This window comes from Drosophila innubila (genome assembly GCF_004354385.1).
Source record: "Drosophila innubila isolate TH190305 chromosome 3R unlocalized genomic scaffold, UK_Dinn_1.0 2_E_3R, whole genome shotgun sequence".
NCBI lineage: Eukaryota > Metazoa > Arthropoda > Insecta > Diptera > Drosophilidae > Drosophila > Drosophila innubila.
The window spans coordinates 19,100,672-19,123,627 of NW_022995380.1; the positions used below are offsets into that span (position 1 = coordinate 19,100,672).

The 22,956-nt window shown below is 38.9% G+C and overlaps 3 protein-coding genes across 3 annotated transcripts; 2 read left to right on the forward strand and 1 right to left on the reverse strand.

Moving 5' to 3' along the window:
* Nucleotides 1-238: 238 nt before the first annotated feature.
* Nucleotides 239-4,002, forward strand: LOC117792894 (bifunctional purine biosynthesis protein PURH). The gene is made up of 5 exons (XM_034633203.1): nt 239-292; nt 808-1,880; nt 2,220-2,653; nt 2,721-2,847; nt 3,795-4,002. The coding sequence occupies exons 1-5, from the start codon at nt 274-276 to the stop codon at nt 3,912-3,914; spliced, it is 1,773 nt and encodes a 590-aa protein (XP_034489094.1). The 5' UTR covers nt 239-273; the 3' UTR covers nt 3,915-4,002.
* LOC117792893 (ATP-binding cassette sub-family G member 8) lies at nt 3,984-19,516 on the reverse strand. Its single transcript, XM_034633201.1, has 8 exons — nt 19,014-19,516; nt 8,746-8,876; nt 8,380-8,511; nt 6,084-7,441; nt 5,314-5,783; nt 5,132-5,252; nt 4,401-4,681; nt 3,984-4,337 (listed from the first exon to the last, which is right to left on the reverse strand). The coding sequence occupies exons 2-8, from the start codon at nt 8,871-8,873 to the stop codon at nt 4,101-4,103; spliced, it is 2,727 nt and encodes a 908-aa protein (XP_034489092.1). The 5' UTR covers nt 8,874-8,876; nt 19,014-19,516; the 3' UTR covers nt 3,984-4,100.
* A 174-nt stretch (nt 19,517-19,690) lies between these two features.
* On the forward strand, nt 19,691-22,952 carry LOC117790451 (ATP-binding cassette sub-family G member 5). The gene is made up of 12 exons (XM_034629905.1): nt 19,691-19,754; nt 19,970-20,158; nt 20,239-20,347; nt 20,644-20,834; nt 20,908-21,052; nt 21,112-21,577; nt 21,635-21,752; nt 21,811-21,904; nt 21,960-22,098; nt 22,170-22,361; nt 22,510-22,696; nt 22,754-22,952. The coding sequence occupies exons 2-12, from the start codon at nt 20,099-20,101 to the stop codon at nt 22,865-22,867; spliced, it is 1,815 nt and encodes a 604-aa protein (XP_034485796.1). The 5' UTR covers nt 19,691-19,754; nt 19,970-20,098; the 3' UTR covers nt 22,868-22,952.
* The last annotated feature ends 4 nt before the right edge of the window (nt 22,953-22,956 follow it).

Sequence of the window (22,956 nt, forward strand, 5' to 3'; positions counted from 1 at the left end):
ATTGACTTTGTTTTTGTATTTTCTTTATGTTGTTTTTTTTGTTTCTGTTACTTTTGCTGATGCAAGCGAATCAGTTGATCCCCTTTTACCCCGGGAAGCGAAAAGCGGGTCGAATTATCAGTTAAAACCGCAGCCCACAGAGGCTGTTGCCTAGGCAAAAAGCGAAAACATGTTTTTGTGCAGTTCCGATGCCCACGTCTGTCAACTGACATTTTTGCATCTTTCATTTGCAGTTCAGTTGCCGAGTGAAGCAGACGCAAAGGATTTGAAACGATGGCAAGCAAGAAAATAGGTAAGGGCACATTAGATATTTTTTTTATTAATTATGTATAACAAAATAAAAGCTAAACGAATAATAATATACGTATTATCTGATTAGGATTTCGAATTGTAAGTATTAAGAATATTTATGCAATTTTTCCGACTCAAAGTTCAATGAGGTAAATAGCGTTATCAGATCTTACAGCTAATATTAAATGAAAAATTCATTTATAAACAAGTTCTTTTGTTTTTATATTATAATTGGAAAATAGAAAAGTGCTAGGCAAATAAAATAGATACTTCAAACTAAAAAAAATTCACATACTTATAAAAATTAATTCAAAGAAAAGAGCATGGAAACCTTATATTGTAAAATATAAAAACCTAAAAGACAAATAATACTAAAAAAGTATAAGAAAAAAACTAGAACGTCATTTAAAAAAAAATTTATAATTAAAAGGACAAATTTCCTACTAGATGATCTAGAGGTGATTTTAAAGCTAAGTCGAGTTTGAACTCATTCTATGTCTCTCTCTTTTTCCTCAGCACTTTTGAGTGTCTCGGACAAGACGGGTTTGCTGGAGCTGGGCAAGAATCTGTCCGCCTTGGGCTTTGAGCTGGTGGCCAGCGGCGGCACAGCCACATCCCTACGTGGAGCTGGTCTCGTCGTCAAGGATGTCTCTGACATTACGGGTGCCCCAGAGATGCTGGGCGGACGTGTGAAGACACTTCATCCGGCTGTCCATGCGGGCATCTTATCGCGCACTACAAACAGCGATCTGGCGGACATGAAGCAACAACATTATGATCTTATCCAACTCGTTGTCTGCAATCTGTATCCATTTGCCAGCACAATTGCCAAACCGGATGTCACAGTCGCCGATGCTGTGGAGAATATCGATATTGGAGGCGTCACATTGTTGCGTGCTGCGGCCAAGAATCATCAACGTGTCACGGTCATCTGTGAGGCCGTCGATTATGCCCGCGTGCTGGCCGAGATCGCTGCCAAGGGGGACACCACACCGGAGACTCGCCAGGCGTTGGCTCTGAAGGCTTTCACCCACACGGCCAGCTATGATGAAGCCATCTCCGATTACTTTAGAAAGCAATATGGAGCTGGCTCTTCCCAGTTGACTTTACGCTATGGCATGAATCCTCACCAGAAGCCGGCGCAACTCTACACACAGTTGGCTCAGTTGCCTTTGCGTGTGTTGAATGCTTCGCCGGGATTCATAAATCTGTGCGATGCCCTCAATGGCTGGCAATTAGTCAGGGAACTGAAGCAAGCTCTCAAGTTGCCGGCGGCAACGAGTTTCAAGCATGTGTCGCCAGCTGGCGCTGCTGTGGGTGTGCCACTCAGTCCGGAGCAGGCAAAGCTCTGCATGGTCGATGATTTGTATGAGCAACTGACGCCAATGGCCACGGCTTATGCCCGAGCTCGTGGCGCCGACAGAATGAGCTCCTTTGGTGACTTTGTGGCACTTTCCGATGTCTGCGATGTGCTCACAGCGAGAATCATCTCCCGTGAGGTCTCCGATGGCATAATTGCCGCTGGTTACGAGCCCGAGGCCTTGGAGATTCTCAAGAAGAAGAAAAATGGCAGCTATTGCATTTTACAGGTGAGCAAGTATTTTGATTTATAGCAGGGAATAAAAAAAAATATAATAATAAGAGAAGAAGAATTTGGAATTACTACTTATTTTTAATTTTAATTCAAGAATCGCAAAAAATATATTAATACAGTATATTACTTATTTAAAAAATGGACGTAAATAAAATTTCACTTTGAATTAAAAATGTAATTTAAACTTTAATAATAATTTTTTGCAGATTTTACTTAGAAAAAAACTTTTTGTAATTTTTATTTAAAAGTTACAATATCAAAAATTACTTTTTTCTTATAGAGGATTTTCGCTTCATACAAAAAGTTTCCAAACTGATGTATTCCTTTTTTTTAGATGGATCCCAACTACGAACCCAGTGCTGTGGAGCGTAAGACCATCTTTGGCTTGACTTTGGAGCAGAAACGTAATGATGCCGTCATCGATGCCAGTTTGTTCTCCAATGTGGTCAGCAAGCGTACTCCAATGCCCGAGGCTGCAGTGCGTGATCTCATTGTGGCCACAATTGCCCTCAAGTATACGCAGAGCAACTCCGTTTGCTATGCCCGAGATGGCCAGGTGATTGGCATTGGCGCTGGCCAACAATCGCGCATCCATTGCACACGTTTGGCCGGCGAGAAGGCTGACAATTGGTGGCTTCGCCAGCATCCCAATGTGGCAGGCATGAAGTTCAAGGCGGGCGTAAAGCGTGCCGAGATTTCCAATGCCATTGACAATTATGTGAATGGCACCGTTGGCAAGGACATGCCCATCACACAGTTCCAGAGCATGTGAGTCTGGTAAATGGAGATTATATTTGGAATAGACTAATCCCAGCTGTGACTTGCTTATTTGCAGGTTCGATAAGGCGCCGGAGCAGCTGACAACGCAGCAGAAACTCGACTGGCTCAAGCAATTGAATGGCGTCGCTCTCGGCTCAGATGCCTTCTTCCCCTTCCGCGACAACATTGATCGCGCTAGATTGGTAAGTATTCCTTACTGCAGCGGAACTGAAACCGTAACCTAATGAAAATTCTCGGTCAAGAAACGAATACCGAAACGTTTGTACCGGTACGGTTGTGGTAAAGTTGCTAGGTCAAAGAGTTTACCAACTTCCAACTGTCACAACTTGATCAAAACTAAATAGATTTTCAAACGGAATGCCATTTTGATCATGATTTGGACTCTAAATTCATTCTGCACTCAAATTTTGTTCATTTAGAAAATTTAATAATTTACGACCAAGATTCGATTTCGATGCTAAGGGTCCCCCCTTTGAAATTTTGAAAGTTCAAAATTTTTAATTTCAAACTTTCACTTTTAATCAATTCCTTATATCGTAATTAGTATAAAGTAACACTTTAAACTTGATTCTGAGACCTTTCATTTTTTTGTAAAAAATCATGAAGAATTGGATAAAAATGTTGACTTGTAAAGTGGTTAAATCCGAAGTGTGTCCATCTTCAAACTGTCATAGCTTGATCAAAACTGAACCGCTTTTCAAACGGAATGTCATTTTGATCATAATTTGGCCTCTAAATTCATTCTGCATTCAACAATTTTTAAATTCGTGATATAAAAATTTTGTTTGCTCTAGGTCTAGCTATTTTATTTGATGTCAAAATTATTATAAAGCGATATCTTAACATTTTAAAATGTTTCAAAATTGATTTGTTGTACCGTTGATAACCGGTTCTGATACCGGAACCGAAAGAAAATAACCGAAATAGAACCTTTTACCGAAATAATTATTTCGGGACGTACCCGAACCGAAACTGTAACATATATTTGTTTCGGTTTGATTCCCTGAAACAAAGAAAGTATGATTTTATTTTAGAATTAATTAAAAATAGAAAAATGAGTTTAATTTACATTAAAAAAAACCTGTTTTTATTATATTTTTTATTAATTTTTTCTTTTTTACGTTTTCAGAGCGGCGTCTCGTACATTGCCAGTCCAGCTGGATCCACAAACGATGCGGGCGTCATTGCGGCCTGTGATGAGCACGGCATCATCATGGCACACACCAATCTGCGTCTGTTCCATCATTAAATCAAATACTTTAATCAAATGAATAGAATCTGCATAGCATTCCTTACAAACAGTAAATAAAAGACACAGTTTTTTTAAGTTAGTTAAACGATTCGCTGCCTCGATTAATTTCTAATATTTATTAAGAAGGATTTAGTTGCTAACTAATGTACAATGTTGGAAGATGTTGCAACATAATGTTGTTGTCTAATAGCGTCGGCTGCGTCGCTTGCGACATGCGCCGCGGCAATTGCACACAAAGATGATGAAGGTCAGACAGAAGAGCACCACGGAGGCCAGGACCAAGGCCACAGATGTGGTCTGATCATAACTGGCCGACGGATCGAGCACATGTTGTGTCGGCAGCAATTGGAAGTCGGACAGCACTTGGGAGCCATTTGGTGGCGGACACGGCTGTTGCACAATGATCTCCTGATGTTGCACCTGTCGCGAGAGGATTAACGAGTTAGTTCAAGTGCAGATTGCCTCTTCAGTCAGTAGACTCACCTGTTTATTGCGACACAGCTGCAAACCCGCTGAATTGGCCAAGGTTTCGGCACTGTATTCATCCTGCACCAGAACGGGCAGCAACCAACGTTGTGGGGAGACCAACTGCAGCCAAGACCAGAACTTGGACAGATGACGTGGATGCACCAGATAACCGCCGACTGTGGCCAATGCCAGGCTGATCAGACCATTCACAAGGCTGGCCGATGCCTTGCAGGGCAGGAGATGGGCGCAGAACAGGGCCAAGGTTTGGATAACAGTCAGATAGAGCAGCATGTGACCTGGAGACGAGAAATGACACTAGATTAGTATGATTAAGGAGGTGTTGGAGGAGAAGGGAATATGTAGAAAGAGGAAAGATAAGTAAGCAAAAGGTTGACAGCGAGAGTTGTTGAGGAAGAGTTGTAGAAGGAGAAAATGAAAGAAAAGATAGTTTAGGATAAACTGTAGAAGAGAGATAATACGAGATTAGCATGAATAAGGAGGTGATAGTTGGGAAGGGAATATCTCGAATTTGGAAATATATTTTGAAGGAGAGGTGTAGACGGAGAAAGTGAAGAATGAGACAGTTTAGGAGAATGTGCTGGAGAAGGAAGTGACGAAGGAGTGGAAGAAAGTATTGGATTCTTATGAGAAAGAAAGGGTTGACGATGAAAAAGGTACAGGAGAAACATTGTGGGGTAACGAAGATAAAGGACTATTGGCTGAAGGAGTAACTTGGGATCACTTACCCATGTACAAGTAAATGCCCGTGTCGCTGCTATTCGAGTAGGTGTAAAGACCCGCCATGCTGTGAGCCGGCAGCAGATACGCCAGCCAGATGCACAGGCTCGGAAAGAGGCCCAATAAGCTCTGCAAGGAATAGACTCCATTTATAAAGCTACTTTAAGTGTTTACCAAATGTTTCACTCACCTGCACAATAATGTACAGACTGCGCGAGTAGAGACCAAGTCGTATGTCTCGCTCGGCATGACGGCGATCCTCCTGGGTATCCCGAATGGTCAGCATGACCAGAGGCCAATAGGCCAACACCATGACGCAATGATGATAGCCAAAGCGATCGTTGTAAGAGAGCTGTGGATCCGAAGCAGGCACATCCCAGAAGATGCAGCCAATACACAAGGACAGCACAGCAGCGGCAATTAATTTGCTGATCCAGGTAAGCAATGATCCTGGTTGCTTGTAACCGGCAAAGCGTTTGATCAGCGCCTTGGCCTGGCCAAAGAAACCCGCTTTCAGGGTAAAGTTGGGCAACGAGGCGGGCGGCGCAGCGAGCGGCGGCTCCGAATTGAATTGATCCCAGGCATTGGCCAGAGATTCAATGCGAGCAGAAGACTCCAGCATTGCAGCTGCCGACAGATCGTCCAAGGTGACCAGATCAACTAGGAATTAGAGTATAGAAAATTAATTATTTTTATTAGAAAGATCCTTTAAATAGAACGAAAAAGTCAAGTATTTTAATTATTAGATAAAAATCTTTTAGGCGAGGTAAGAGTCGAATGCCAAAAACACATTCAAGTTCCAAAAGGTTACAATTATATTCTAACACTCTTATATATAAATTTGAAACCCAGATAAAAACATTTTAAAATTTTTCTTTGGTATGATAAATTTTTTGTTTTTACTTAAAATAAGACTCCTTAATTTTAGGTCATTCTCGGTCAATCTCTATGTGTACTTACGATAATAGTCTGCTGGGTTCTTGAATGGCGGACAAGGATAACCCAGATCGCCCATGTGGCGTGGCAGATCGGCCCGACTGCCGGAGAAGACGGTGCGTCCGCCGGAGAGCAACAGTACGCCGGAGCACATGGAGAGTATCTCAAAGGTGGGCGGCTGCAGAGTCATGATGACAATGCGTCCACCACTGCACCATTGTCTCAGATACTCGACCAGAAAGAACGTATCGAAGATGTCCATATTGCTGGTGACCTGATCCAGGATGAGGAGCGATGACTGCGCCAACAATTGGCACGCGACGCTCAGACGTTGTTTCTCCGAGTGCGTCAGTGTGGAGACATTCGAAGCACGCACCGTATTCAAGCCCAGATCCTCGATTAAGACATCCATGCGCTCCTTAAGATCACTGCGATCCAAGGGACCACGCAATGCGGCATGGAAATTCAAGGTGCACTGCACGCTCATCCTGGGATCCAGAGAGGATACCTCCAACGCAGGCACATAGCTGCACAGCTCCCGCAAACCACGACGATTCACCTGCTGACCATTGATGAGTATCTCGCCGCCCAGTCGCTCCCGCAGACCCGCCAGACACTCAGCCAGGGCGCTGCCCTCGCGCTGTGACGTTGCCATGATGGCGAACAGATCTCCCGCCTTCGCCTGCAGGGAAACGCCATGCAAGGATGGACTCACGTCCAGGCAGTGGACTTGAATATTCGGATAGATCAATCCCATGCTCGATTGCTTGCGTCCATAAGATTGCTGGACATGTCGCGTGCTGCCATATATGCGAGATTCCCCATAGTCATAGCCCAATCCTCCATCTCCCACCATGCCAGCTCCCAGCAGATCCGCCTCGCTATGCGATCGATGTCCATAATGCTTTCCATTGGTCATGTATTGTTGTTGTTGCTGCTGCTGCTGCTGTTGCTGGAGATGATGATGGTGCTGTCCCACGGCGATGCTCGCCCGACTGTTCGCCTGTCGCAGCGCCGCCGACGGCACGCCCCCCTGCGCCCGCGACTCTGGCCGGGAATGGGCCATGGCCATGCCCATGCCGGTGATGGCACGGAAATCCGACTCACTGCGATACTTTCGCAGATTCGGCGGCACTCGACTGCGCGTCGTCTCATTGTCGCTGCTGTCGTATCCACTTGATCCCGCACCCGCCGGCGCACCCGAGCTGTCCCTAAAGCCCCGATTCACACGCCCGCGCACGCCGCCGAGCGCTGAGGAGCCTCCAGCACCTGGTCCAGGTCCTGGACCCGGCCGATGTGTCCGCTGTGAGCCGGCATTGGGCGGAAAGACGCGCGGCAGTCCGAACTTTAGATATGTGTACATATTCGAGCCCAGTGGGGATCTAAAAAAGACAGGCGAGGAGAAAAATACGAAGAGAGAGAGAGAGAGAGAGAGAAAGAGAGATTTAGTCTAAGAATCTTAAAATTATATTCAACTGGTTTAGATTTAAGTCAATTATTTTCTGATCATCTGCCTCTCTCTATTCATTTGAGGACAAGCTTAATCCACTTTCTTCCTTCTTCACTTAACCATAATTTAAAGTATATGCTATAGAAGTGAGCTCTGATCGCTGATAGCTAAGAAAAGATTTTTTGTATCGATGTTATTGTATATTATTTAACATTTTGGGTGAAAATTGATTGAATCAAGTGGTTCTATTAATTACAACTTATTTTATTATTTATAAGCTTAGAAAAATCTTTGAAAACCATCTGTGTTTTTATTGAAAAATTTCAAATGCATTAATAAAGTGTGAAAATGAAGTGAATAGAATTTTGATAAGCATTTTGTATATTCTTCATACTAACAGCTTTAACCTCAGTTTAATCGATAACTTTTTTTAAAACATTTTTAAATATTTCTAAAATTTATTGGGGGTGAATTCAATCGACATGTTCATGAATTCAGTAAAATTAAAGAAAATACCCTCTGTTTTCTAAGTAAATCTTTTCTTTAGCATCAAAATAATAATTATTAAGTAAATAATACGTTAGTCAGCATTAAGGAATGCTGTTGATTTGATGTGCAAATAAATGATGATAATGAATAATGATTCAATCGTATAGATATATTTATGCGTATGTGTGAATTTAAACAGTCAAACTGCGGTACAGTGAACTTTTATAGAATGAATATTTCTTTCAACAATTAATTTAAATTGATTTAACAAAAAGTGACTCTCTGTAAAGAAGTGATTTTCTGTTCTGATAAAACTTCCCTATAGCGATGTTTGACTGTATATTCAATTGATTTGGTTGTAGTTATGTTATCTATACTTACTTGGGTCCGTAGCGCGGATGATTTAAGATTGATTGAACTGTTGTGTCGCGTAGCTGGAAATTTCCATATGGCAGCGGTGATTTGTCTGAGGAGCCCAGCGCCGAATCGGTGAAGTCAGAGTTTAGATTTTGTCTGCGATAGAGAAAAAGAGAGAGATAGAGAGAGGGAGCATTGCATTAACCTGTTGCGGTTAAATAAACATGTCAATTTGTGGGCGTGTCCAATTTAAAGTTATGGCATTTGAACTTCCGTTTCAGAATTGCGGGTTAATCAAGCGTCCAAATCATAGAACAGGTGCAGTAATCGATGTCTCCACCGGATGCATCTTTTGATCAAGGGCACGCCCATATGTATTTCCGTACTCACCTATAAATGGACCAGGCATGAAGATCTTCGGATGCCGCTGGTGGCAATGGAGTATTTGGACCATGAGGCACTGAATACCGTCGCTCCTCGCGTGACATTTTCTTGTTGGAAAAATTGCTTAGCTCCATGGTCTGTAAAGGCAGTGAAAAAAACCAGAGACAACAGCAATGAGAATGAGTGAGAGAGGGGAGAATAAGTTAGAGTTGTGGTGCCAAAATCATAAGCTAATTTTAACTTGAACTGGGTCAAGAATGTTGAATGGCCGCGTGGCTATTATTACTCATAATTTGCGGGAATTAGCTTAATGAAAGGTAGAAACATACACGCACACACACACACGCACATACCCATGACAACAATTAGTCTAGAGTAGTTACTTTGAGATACTCTGTAATACTTCTGTAAGTTATATGAATATTCATTATTTGCCTCCATTAAAAACTTAAAATATTGAAGCTAAAATAAAAAATGCAATGCTTACGACATGAAAATTCCCTGTAATACTTATTTAACATAGTATATATGTCTTATAAAGATGCACTATTGAAAAATTTATTGGAATCGAACCAAACTAGCATAAAAGCGAAGGTTAGGACTAGAACTTACCCTATAATATGCTATTAATATGTAGGATTTAACATTGTACAATTTCATTAAAATCAATGTAAGTTAACTCAGTAAAATAAACAAAGTACAGAGTATCAAATACCCTATAATATTAAGTGCTAGAAAAATTATCTAAAGTCTTTTAATATTAAACGGAAATACATCAGTTAATAAGTTAAGCTATAAGATCAAAAGGAACGACTAGAAATTCGCTATAATACTTATTTGACTTGATTGTTAATTAATATTATTAATATGACTTGAGTATCTTACGTATCAACAAAGATAAAATAATGGAAATATTATAGAGTATTTTCTAGTCATTATCTTTTTATAAGTTTTGTTATGCTGCTTATTGAATAGGATGGAAACCTCAAAATTTAACGGAAATGCGTCAGAATTTCAAAAAACCAAACTAACTAACGAATAGGAAATACCCTATATTATTTATACTTTTAATTTGCTTAAGAAATATATGACAACTAAAATGTAATTATATAATTCTCGGTAAATATATCAGATGCTTAGAAAGGGCAGTTCTTAAAGGTAAGATTGAAATTGAATATATTCCTAATGTATAATTTTAATTTTCTGGTAAGATATCAAAATCTACTTTACAAACGCATTTAATTGTGTACACAGTATCTAAGACTCAAGACAATTACATGAAGTCGGTTTTTTTTCGTTTTTCAGCTTTTCGGAAAACGCTGATGAGGAGAACAAAGCTGAAATTGCAGTAGATTTCGACACGGCAGCTGCGTTTTTAATTGCCAATGCTAAACAAACGCATTTAAATGAGGCGCCCAAATGTATCTAAGTATCTATGAGTGTGAGTATTTGTCTGACTGTCTGTATCTGTATCTGTGTTTGCCTTGTGCTTATGTAATGCAAACGACTTCTGTTTTTTTTTTTGGCCTGCATTGAAATGCACCTGTTGCCAGTTTGATTTGATGTTGATTTTGTTTGTGGTTTTTGCCATTCCCCTCCCCTCTTCTCGTCTTGCCTTTGGTCTGGGCTCTGTGGTGCAACGAGGCGTATGAGTTTCCGTTGGTTTGCGAGTGTTAAGTGGAAGTGGGAGCTGAGATTACGTAGCTCAAGTGTTCTCGAAAGTGGCAGCTGGGCGAAAGTGAACGTGGCAACTGCAACTGATTTCAGTTACTTTTTATTTGCAACTTGCCACATAATTAGAGCCAAACTTCAGTTCCAAACACCCCAAAATAAAAGCACAAATAGAAAAAAAGTATAGAAAAACAGAAAGTGAAGCGGCTTTTGCCTTTTTTGCGATGGGAAAACGCATCACAAACTATTTTTGATTACCGCATGTTTTTAATACCCTTTGCAGAGGGTACTATAATTTTTTTAAGAAATGTATTTCGTTTCAAAATAAAAAATTCTTTGCTCTTAAGATGTATTAATCAAATTTTGTACATTTTGTATACAACAATTTCATGTCTTTTATGTATCTTTCAAATTAAAACTAGATTAAATAAAGACTTTTTTTTAGAACATACTTAATGTTACTTTACATTTATTGTATAATTCTCTAAAAATCTTCAGCAATTTAAAGAGTATAAAATTGTCGACCTGCCAAACTGAATACGTCTTACTTGTTGTTTTTGCCAATGTGCATTATGTATTAACTATTATTAAATATTTTTCGCTTTTTGTTTATTGTTAAGCTGGCAACACTTTTAATTGCGTGCTAAATTCGTTTTAATTAAAATCATTTTCCCTAGTACTTGGTATTATCTACCTACCTCCCTCTCGCTCCCTCCCTCACCAACTCATGGCCAAAAGAGTTCAACGCAGTTTAGTTTGATTTGTTTTTTGCTTTTACTATTATTGTTTTGGTTTTTGTTGTTTTTTGCTTCACACTTTTGATTTGCTTGTTGTTTTTGCTCTTGTTATTATTATTGTTTGTTTGCTGCATTGTTGTTGCTAAGGTTGGTAAGGCATTTTAGCCAGGCACTTGGCCATTCGAGTGAAAGTGGAAGTTATGGCAAGCTAAAGGTTTTTAATACCCACATTTCCTCCCTCTCCTTTCTCTCTTTCTCCTATTTTCTTACACTTTTTACAATTCAAGAGTCTGGCTAAAACTACACGTACTCCACATAGGCTGACTTGGCCCAAAGGGAGAAAAACTTGGCGGCATTTTGTAAGCCGATTTGTTAACTGAATGAATAACTGATCAGCGGACTGAATGAGGGAATGAATGAATGCATGAATACGAGTATTGAGGGCAATGATACGCCGGCGTACAGCATCAGCATTGATTTATGTGAGCATAATGTGAACGTGGTCGTTGAATCTCCATTTCAATCTGTATCTGTATCTACTTGTTAATGTATCTGCAAGTGCGTAAGGCAAAAAAGCGAATCGAAAAAGTTGAGAGACAGCTCTTCGGCCTCAGAGCAATTGCAGTTTGTATAATGAAAGTTAATTTAGTAAAACAACTTTTAGTCTGTGCAACGAGTGCATCATAATATCCCTGGTCTATCTAATTGAAGTTTGAAGTATCTTTGTATGTGAAAATCTTTGTATGACACAGAACCAGACAGTTAAGAATTTGTCGAGATATTTCAAAATATTAACCCTTAAAGGCAGAAACAGAATGATAAATAGAAGCAGTTTAATTTATATGTTTAATTTATTATTTTACAAACTCATTTTACAAACTATGCTTGAAATCCTTTTAATTATCTATAAATTATCGATTATCTCAAGCGTGGGAAATTGTGATGTGTTTTTTGCAGCATTTGCTTTGCTTTTAAGGTGATTGAGATACAAAACAAACTTTAAAGTCCTCAAAGCTGATAGCAAAATTGTATCTTTAGCCGATATTGAAATAACTACTTTACCCACTGTTGGAATATGAAGGTTGATTTTAATTGTTGTGCAATTATTTGCAGTTTTACTTGAAAAAATTTAAATGTAAATTAACTACAAATAAAAATATGTAAAAAATCCAAATGTATGTACAACACATATTTAAATAAAATATACATATATAACTATCAGCTACAATCTGAATATGGCACGTAAAAAATTGCCAAAATGCCAGTTAGGTGGTTGAATGTGGCAGCTGCAGCTGCAACATAAAAACCAGAAAATTGTAGACGCAAGTTCCGCTGTCGAGTTAAGGAAACGGACCAGACTAGACCGAAATGCAGATACAGATACAAATGCAGATACAGATTGAGTTTGAGATTGGGCTTAAATGTGGCACAGTTAGAGTTACAGCTTGGCCAGAATTATATCATAAGAGTGATTAATGTGGCAATGTGGCAATGTGAATATGCAACCAGTTCTTGCATGATGAGCTGTTGCATGCAACAACGGATGTGTTGTTGCTATTATTGTTGGCTTTTGTCAACGGTCCACGACAATTAATTGGCAAACGGTTATTGCCAATGATTAAGCTAATAAGCATTGAGTTAGCGACCAAGGAGAGTGTTAGAAAATTGTGACTAGACTGGGTAAAATGACAGCTAAGAGAAAAATAGAGACAGAGAGAGAGAGAGAGAGACAGTAAGAGAAAGAGAGAGGAGAGCAGACAACAACCCGTTGCAAGTGGTCAAGTTGTGGCACATTCCCGTTGCTTGTGCCGCATTTTGCGGCCAGTTGACAAGTGGTTAACCGTTGCGTGTGCCTGACCGACAACATGACCATTGATGCAAAAATGCAGTTAGCCACAAGTGAACAAGTTGCCAACATTTCGGTATATGATTTAATGGAGCGTGCGCCCAAGTGCTTTGACCATAACAATTGCTCTTCACTTTAAGCCAGCAACCGTTACGTTTATAATTCTTAAAGTTTAAATCAAAAAACAAAAATGTATTGTTGACTCTACAAACTAAATGAAAATTACTTTTATTTTTTGATCTAAGAAAAAAATTTCTTAAAAAATTAGTAACTAACTTTGTCGACGTTTTATATAAACAAGGTACAATGGACAAAATTGACAAAAAATAACATTGAACAATTTTAATGCAGAATGAAATTAGAGGTTAAATAATGATAGAATTTACATTTCACAAAAAAATCGGTTAAGTTTTGGCAAAGTTATGACAGTTTGAAGATTTAGGTAAGCTGTCAATGGGCAGGTAAGGGAAAAATGAACAGTGATGGACAAAAAATTACATTTTCCAATTTTGATACAGAACTAAAGAAGATATTAAATATTGATAAAATTGATTTTCCGCAAGGAAATCGGATAAGTCTTGCCCAAGTTATGACAGTTTGAAGTTTGAGATAAAATAAAATATTCCAACTTTGATGCAGATATACTGAAAGTCTGATATTCCTTTATCTATCAGAATGTATAGATTTATACTAATAATATAATATAGGTTTGGGCCATTGATACGTTTACATCTTGGCAGTATTTCAAACAAGCCGACATAAAGCTTTAATTTCATTTGCGGTTGTCTAGGGCAGCATCATAAGTTCCCACGCAAAAGCCAATTGGGTTAACTGAAAAGCACACGAAATAAGCCTTGGCCATGTCCGTTTCCCTTTAGCCGCTGGCAACGAAACAGGTAACAGTTAGCTGGCAACAGGTAAGTGGCAACAGGTACATAACTTGGCTGCCACCCAAATCAAAAAAGCTGCTCTCTGATTGTCGCACTGAGAAAGTGAAATTTCTTTTGGGCACACGGGGCGTATGATAAATGCATCGTACAAAAATGTGGGTCGCCAATGCAATTTGCAATTAATAATAACAACAACAACAACCTGTATGCATGCCACATGTGGCGTGGGCGTGGCTGGGAACTGGCTAATACTAATCGTAATGCCCCCTCCATGCAAAATTGATAATAATCATAAAGCATCAGCTAAAGAAAAACAAGAGAGAAAAATTTAATTGTAGCATGACGAATATTGAATACTCTTAAATTTATAATAGGATAATGTTATTATTTTCATACATCAATAAGTAAAAAATTAGACTGAATAAAAAGTAAAAAAAATAAAACTTCGACATAATAAAATAATTACATAAATTTCAAGCATTTTTGTATACCGCGTTACGATTTGAGACTCTAGATAGAAAATTTCAAAATAATAAAACATATTTTTACAATAGATTTTTTGTAAAATTATATAAAATAATCGTCATAAAATATTAAGGAAAACAATTGAGAAAATAAAATAATAACTGAAAATTAGACGACACATGTACGTGTCTATATATATATATATATATATATATATTTATATACTTTTAGCTTTACACATTTCGTGACAAAGTTATAATACCCCAAGTTAATAAAAGTGATTATAGCTCTTTGTCTTGCCAACAACATTCCAGAGAGTGAAACAAAAAAAACAAAGCTTGCTGAACTTGTCTCAGCAAAAACTAAATTCTTGATAAATACACGGGCAAAAGAAATCAAAAACAAAATCAAAATCGAAAGCCAAAATGTAGCTGTGTTAATTGAGCACTTCAAAAGCGACTTGTTTTTTAGCACATTTGTTATTTTCTTCTGGAATTTTGGAGCGGACAAGCGAGTATGCAAATTGCGAGCGTACTCGTATCTCATAGATACAGCCAAGAGCAGCTGAGAGCAGCTGAGATAAACGACAGTCAGTCAGTTAGTCAGTCAGTCAGTCAGCTTGATGGACAGGCCGAAAGATTCACAAATTTGTGAAAGTTTTTGCGCTGCGTACTCGTAAATTGATTATGAACTGATTGCGAATGCTTTAAAAATGAATGCTGTGAATATTTGCAAACAATAAAGACAAGTTTATTAAATGATTGGCGACAAAACCGCAACATCTTTGGCTTTAAGCTAAAGCAGTTTTGTATCTCTGAATACTATGAATATTTGTGAACAATAAAATGACAATGTCACAATTTTTTATAGCGACAACATCTTGGCTAAAAGCTTAAATATCTATGTATCTATAACTGTGCCACAGTTTTATTTGCTTAACCAATTGTTATTAAATTAGGCAATCTCTCACAGACACAGTGGCTGCAAAAACTACAATACAATAACGACACTGTGAGCCGAAGAATGCGCCAGCTTCATTTGTGCTGACATCGTCAATTCACTCACAACTGTGACCCCAAAAAGCCAAGTTAATATCATGCCGTCAACAAATACTCGTCATGGCTGCATAGCCCTCTCTCTCTCTCTCTCTCTGTTCTGCGGGTGCTCATTTTCAAAGCATTTTAGTTTTCAGCTTTGTGCTTCAGTTTTGTCGGTCGGAAAATTCAACCGCAAGGTCAGTTTTTTTTAGTTTTATTAATTGCCAGCGTGAAGCTTTTGAGTTTTTGGCCATGCTTCAGTTTTCGACCATCTTTACAGGCAATTAACGCTAGCAAAAAAACACTTTCCTATGTTGCAACAGGCTTGTGAAATTCGCCAAAACAACACGCACAGTGGGCCAACAATTTGCATGCTGCTCAAATACATTTTCAAATAAAAGCAACAGCTCCACACCCAACTTTGCCTCACGTGTGCCACGATAATTGACACAAATTCCATCACAAATAAAATACGAGTAAAATCTATTTATTTTTTGCCTGTTTTTGCCCTCACATGCGCATAAAAATGCGAGAGACAAGCTATCTTGAAGTTGGACATATTCCAGACGGCTAACGCACCCACCCAGACACTGAGACAGTCTCAGTCTCAGACCCAGGCCCAAAGCCAGAGTCAGAAGTGGGCCCAGTTGGCGCCATCAGCCCCACAGTGGTGCCAAAGTATTTGCAAAACTGAAAAATGTAAAATAAAACTATGCTTTTACAATTATAACATTCGGCTTAGCTTTAAAAGTAAACAAGTCTCTTAGCTACAGCTAAAAATAAAAAAAAACACAATTTTGAAATACAAATTTAAGTTGATATACCGCATGATTCTCTTAAATACAGCAACAGTTAAATGCACATCATCAAATAATTGCCTAAATGTTTTGTAAGTGTTTATTAATTCTAGTTTTATCATACGAATATGCAATAAATACACATTGACAATTATTACAGCAATTATTTGTTGTAAGACTTAGATGTGCAATTAAGCTTATTATACTCTATGCATATAAACTCTGTCGATAAACGATTGCAGCTTTGTTACATCAGTGTTGCTGAATTAATGAAACATCTTCGAATAAAGTATTCTGAATGTATTCTGAATATTTTACAGAGACCTTGCATTTTTTCTATGCTAATTTATTTTAAAGGGGACAACAATATAAAATTAAAATAAAAGAAAAGTATTCTTATCTTATTTCTATTGTCAATAAATTGCTAATTAAATCTAAGCCACAATAATTAGTATATGATGTATTATTGTACGTAATTTCCGGTTTAGTCATTATGTACCACTGTGCCTAGTTGTTATTCAGAGCTATTGTAGATCAAGCCCAACTCACGACGTCTTGTCAGCTGAGTGACATAAATCCATGGTTCAATTTATGCTCAGCACGTTGGAGTGTGTGTGTACGTGTGTGTGTATAGATGCAAACGTATCTATGAGATACTCTTACATACATATTATATATATATAAAATATAGGCATTCTGATTCTATGTCAACCGTGGAGGCCTCTGGCCCAGACACGCAGTGTTAAAGTGAAATGAAGTTCTCTGATGCTTTAACGATCGTCAAACTCACTAGAGCCGACAGTATCTTGTATCTTATACTTTGTACTCGAAGTCATACTTTCTTCATCTAATTATGCAGCTGTTCTTTGTGTGTGTCTGTGTTTCTTTTATGTGTTAATTTAATTACAATAAAACCCAAATTAACTTGCTTTGCACTTATCAATGGCCGTAAAATTATTTGAGATTTTCACCTGACCCCAAGGCGAGTTGTTTAGTTGTTGTTGAAAATGAAAATTTCTTTTTCATTTGCAGTGGCTCGTTAAGTTTTCACATGATTCTATGCGCTGAGCGCGTCATCAGCGGATTAATGACGATGCTGCTGACTTCATAGGCCATTAAAGGCAATGAATCATGACTCTGGACGTGAAGCTACGCTGCGTTTTACCCGATAATGCAGGCCCAATGCATTGTGGTCTAAAGTAAAATACTTTAGTAAGTAAAAACTTGTAGAAAAAAGGCAATATTAATAACAATAAGTTAAGAAATAAGCACAAGAACAAGTTCTGGCCAAGAGCCACACCTTTGGGCTAGCACAACAACTACCAATAACAGCCACCCGCCGAGTCATGTTCTCCTACCAATAGCTGACAGTCAATTCCAGCTTTAAGCTGTCGTCTACAAGTTTGTGTCTTGAGTCTTTTGCTTTTGAAATGAAGTTTGTTTCTTAAGTTTTTCGTTTGGCATGCTGACTTTGTTCGAATTGAATTACCAAGATCTTGTGAGATATTTTGTTGAAAACAACAAATCATTAGCGCTACCGAAGCACCGTTAATAGCTTAAATAATACAGTTAACTAATTTACAGAAAAACAGAGGAAAGAAAATCAAATCAACAAGTCACCAAAATGACCAAGAACCAGAAATGTTTTCGGACTGATAGCAAAAGGTTTCTTCAATGAACGGCAGTTTAACGGCACAACAAATGATGGTGTAATTAGGTGTAGAACAACAACAGCAGCAACATTAGCAAATTTGCATTCGAGATTTATGGCCAAAAAGCCTGAGAACTGTGCTAACAGCGAGTTGAATGCTTATCAAATTGAATTTACTGTGAAGTTGAAGATACAGATACAACTGATGACTCCAATTTGTGCGTCTTCAATTTTTTTACTTTTTTTTGAAAGTGTTCGAAAAAATTGCAAAAATGAATGTAAAAGTTGCTCAAGCGGCTTTGGCAAATTCTGAGAAATCTTCAAGTCAAAGTCTGAGTCGGAGATGAAGTCTGAGTGTTAAGTAAAAGCCACAAACAAACGAAGGCACTTAGAAGTTATGGGCTGTAATAAAAGCCGCACTCAATGTATCTGCATATGGTGGAAACGTCAATAAGCAGATACAAGATACAAATATGCAGTCAGAGCACAAAGAACAAAGAGGAAATGCCAAAGACGCTGTGGGCCGAGCAAACAAATAATGAGCCAAGAACTCGGTGAGCTCAGCGAGCGAAACAAACAAACAGCAACAGCAACAGAAACTTGTATCTCTAAGATACACACAGACACAGACAGACTGACAAAGAGATAGAAACAGACTTTTGGATACAGAGCGCGCCCTAAGCTCGCTATAGAGAACTTTTCTGAGCATAATGGAAGTAGAAACAAGAAGTGGAAGTTATGTGGAAATGGTGGAAGCAACGATAGAGCTTGGCTAACAGGCAACAGGCAGCAACAACAAAAACCAGCTAAAGAACTAGACAAAACTTGCTTGTGGGATCTTTGACCTGCGATGGCGACGACCGAGAGAATCGAACAACAACGTGGAGCAGGAGTAGCAAAATTGTGCGCCCGTCAACGCCTCGACTATAGATACACACACACACACATACACACACACACACCGATGAAATTATTTGTATCTATGTGCGTGGCAAGTGTTGGTCGCTTGGCTGCGCCGTTGTCTTGTATTTAATAAAATTAACAGTTAATACCAGTTGTACAAACTTTAATTAGCTAACCAAGAATGGACAACTAACCCCATGTCACAAAAAAGCGGCACAATTGCACTACTAAATCTATACAAACAAAAAAAAGATACATTTGTATCTCAAGCGCTTACCAGGCTGTGATTGTTGTTATTTTTAAGTTAAATGCGGCTAATGTTGCTTTTGTTGTTGTTGCTGTAGAGCTCAGCGCATATTCCATAAATATGCACATACACACACTTCACTTAATATATATTTATTTTTATTTTTTGTGATCGTTTCTTATTAGAAAACAAATGCCGCTACTAGCGAATTTCATTTGTCACACACGGCCAGGCTAATAAACCACATTAGCATGCACTTGCACATTGCCAATAAATAAAATTTTTTTTTTGTTGAAAAAAATTTTACTACCGCATTTATTTGATTGGTTATGCCGTCCACATTTCAATTAGAATTTTAAGCGCACAGTCTTTTTTTTTTTTTTTGATATTTTATTTATTTAAGTATTTTTTTCTTATATACTTTTTTCACCGTGCGCAGCGCCAACAATTGTTAACTGTTTAGCTGGCAGCGCTCCGTAGTCGAACTCTCTCAGTGCTCAGCTCAAATCCAACTGAGCTGAACTTGGCCTCGGTCGCCATCTTAGCCAGCCGCTCGTTGCATTGGAATGTGTCTGTTCAGTTGGAAATGCGCTGGTAGAGATCTTTCTTTCTCTCGCGAGCTCTCAACTTCCACATTCCACTATGTGCTCAGTGGACGTTTTTCCAATACGATTTAGTGTGGATCAACGAGCAGTTGTCGTTTCAGTTGGAATTGAGCGCTCAGTTGATTTGGACGTGTTAACGCACGGCAACTGCAGTTTTTATTTTTTGGTAAGCTTAACTATAGTTATTTATGAATAAAAATACCATTAAATTTTTTATAAAAATAATTATTAATTTAAATTTTAAATAACATAAATGCAGTTTACATTTAAAATGAAAATAATTTTAAATATTAATTTGGTACAGCTTGATCGTGCGCTCTCTCGTATTCCCTCTCCATTTATATTTCTCTCATTCCAATGCTGTGCATTGTTTACTTCCAGTTTGAATTCCAGTTTCAGAATTCAGCCGCTCTTGAACGGCGTACAGCGTGTGAGGCAAAGAGCAAAAGAACAACAAACAAAAGTTCTTTCCATTGTTGTTCTTGTTGTTGATGTAGAGAATTTTTGGCTATGAAAATGATTGGCAGCGATTACGTACTGGAAGCTCACAACATATTCCACACCACCGAGGCAAGTGCATTGGAATCTCAACGAGTGCACGGCTTTTTGTTTGGTGGTTGCAATTGAAGTCTTTTGTTTTGTTTTAACAGGTGGACGGTGGTGGCTGCTTCAATGGAGCCGGCAATTCAGCGCTGGTTCTGAAAGGCGTCAATCTCACTGTGCACAGCGGCGAAGTGATGGCTATTTTGGGTTCCAAAGGTAAAAATCCTTGTCCTTTCATTTCATTCATTTTCAAAATTCTTATATCAACACTGATAATTTAATCATTAATTAACAATTAGTTGAGAAAATCCAAGATTACCGAAATTTAAACACCCTTGGAAATTTATTTTGTATTCAGTTGTATTGAATTGTATCAAACTTTTCAATTTTTTGTAATCTTTCAATTTTCAATTTTCGAATTTTATTTAAATTTCAAAATTTTTAATTGTGAAGCTTAAATCTTGCTTTTTTCATATTTTTAAAAACTTATTAATATATAATTTTATTTCTAGGTAGCGGCAAACGCGCTTTGTTGGATGTGATTGCTCGGCGAGCTGATGGCGCCACACGTGGTCAGGTGCTGCTCAATGGTTCGCCTTTGAGCAAGGCTCTCTTTCAGCAGCGTTGTGGCTATGTGTCGCAATCCTGCACCTTTGTGCCTGGTTTGACTGTGGCTCAAACACTGCACTACACGCCCACCATTGTAAGTGAGAGATTTATTAATTCCTAAATAATCACGATAAATTATTTATTAAAAAAATATTTCTTACTACTAGCTGGGTGGTTACTTAAAGAGCTCCAAGGTGCGTCAGGTGCTGGCGGATTTGGCGCTCTCCCAAGTGGCCCACAAGCGTGTGGAGTACTTAAACATCAGTGAGGCGCGACGCTTGGCAATTGGCATACAACTGGTCAGAGATCCGGGTGAGTTGGTCAGATGATATGGCATAATAATTCCAGTAATAAAATCTCCCTCTTTGTAGTCATGTTGCTGCTGGATGAGCCTACTCAAGGCTTGGATCCCTTGAGCGCTTATTTGCTCATATCCATACTTTCAAATACGGCTAAGAAGACGGGCTGTGGCATTCTCCTGTCGCTGGAGAAACCGCGCTCGGATGTCTTTCCATTTCTAGATCGAGCTCTGTTTCTTTGCCTGGGTGGTGTTGTTTATTCAGGTGGCACTCGCGCCATGTTGGAGTATTTCCATGCCATTGGCTTTCCCTGTCCACAGCTGGAGAACCCTTTGATGTATTATTTATGTCTATCCACTGTGGATCGTCGCAGTCGCGATCGTTTCCTGGAATCGAGTCAACAGATTGAGGCACTCGTAGAACGTTTTTCCAGGGAGACACCAATTTCGGATGCTCCACTGAACAATATGGGATCCGGCAAGGTTCCTCTGGCCTATGGCAAGCCAGGAGAGCTTAAAGTCTGGTTCATGCTCTATTTGTAAGCAGTTGGAATTTTCTTGATTATATGACTCTATAATATTGTTATATTTTTTAGAAAACTCCTGGCTTCCACTTTTTCCTGTGGGGTTGTGGGCATGAAGACGCTCTTCCTTCGCTTATTGCTGCTTCCCATCGCCATGAGCATTATGTGGGCCTTCTACACAAATGTGGGCGTAAGTATATTGCTGTTTCTTCTGTAGAATTCTCGTTAATTTCTGTATTGTCTTTCAGGGTGATCCCAGCGGTTTGTTTACCAGAAATGGCATGATCTTGAACATTTTGGGACTGTCTTATGGCTGCGGCATTTTAAGCACAATATCACTATGTAAGTTTCAATTTAATCCTTAGTACTGGACATCATCTTATTCTTATCATTACAGTTCCCATTTGGCGTAAGAAGTTCTCACAGGATACACCGGAGGGTCTCTATTCAGGCACCACACTCCTCATTGCCTACAACTCCGTATCTATTCCCTTCTCGGCGGTGTCTGCAGCCCTGGCCAGCTGTGTCATCTATCCGTAAGTCCAGCTCCAGTTAGGCTTCTCCAACTATAATTTCTTCTCTTAACTACGTATTAAATATATTGCAGTTTACTCTTGGATACCAAGTTTATTAAAGGCACAATTTTTGCTTACCTCTTCGTGGCGCTTTGGTCGAGTTTTGTGCTAGCGGAGCAGCTGTCCATCGCCTTCCTCCTGGTGGTTAAGGTGCCCTTCAATGCCGCCATTGCCGTGACCTATGTGCTCGTCATTAGCATCGCCTTGGCCAGCGGCACAGTGCGGTAAGAAGATTTCTAAACGAATTTCAATAAATTTGAACGCACAATGAATTTAGCGGCCAAGCCATATTCAAAATAATTTTCCGCTTCAAAATCGATTAAGTTATGAGCGTTTGCAGTTCGTCTCATTTATAATAACTTATATTTGCAGTTCCTACAAGGGTTTGCAGCCCTGGTTGCAGGACAATACAAGAGGGACACACACACGTTACGCCTCCTCTTTGTTGCACAGCATTGCGTTCCAATCACACAAATTAAACTGCACGGCGACCGCCTCCGTCATTTGCCCCAAGCCAGAGGACTTTATGCACGAGCGCCTAGGATTGTCTGATCCAGATGTGAGTTCATTTAAATAGAAAGATAATACCATTTTATTGTTACACTTTGTTTTGCAGGAAACTATCGATGTAGCTGCGTCTTGTGCCTTTGCTGTGGGCTTGGCGGCATTTAATATGCTGCTCTATTTGTTCCCCATGCCGCGTTGCGTGCGTCAGAAATTTAAAGACTGAGAAGCGGCTGCACAAATTCAATTAACTTTAATATTAAGATTAATTTAAATAATTTTCCACTTATAATAAAAATATCAATTAAATAAAAA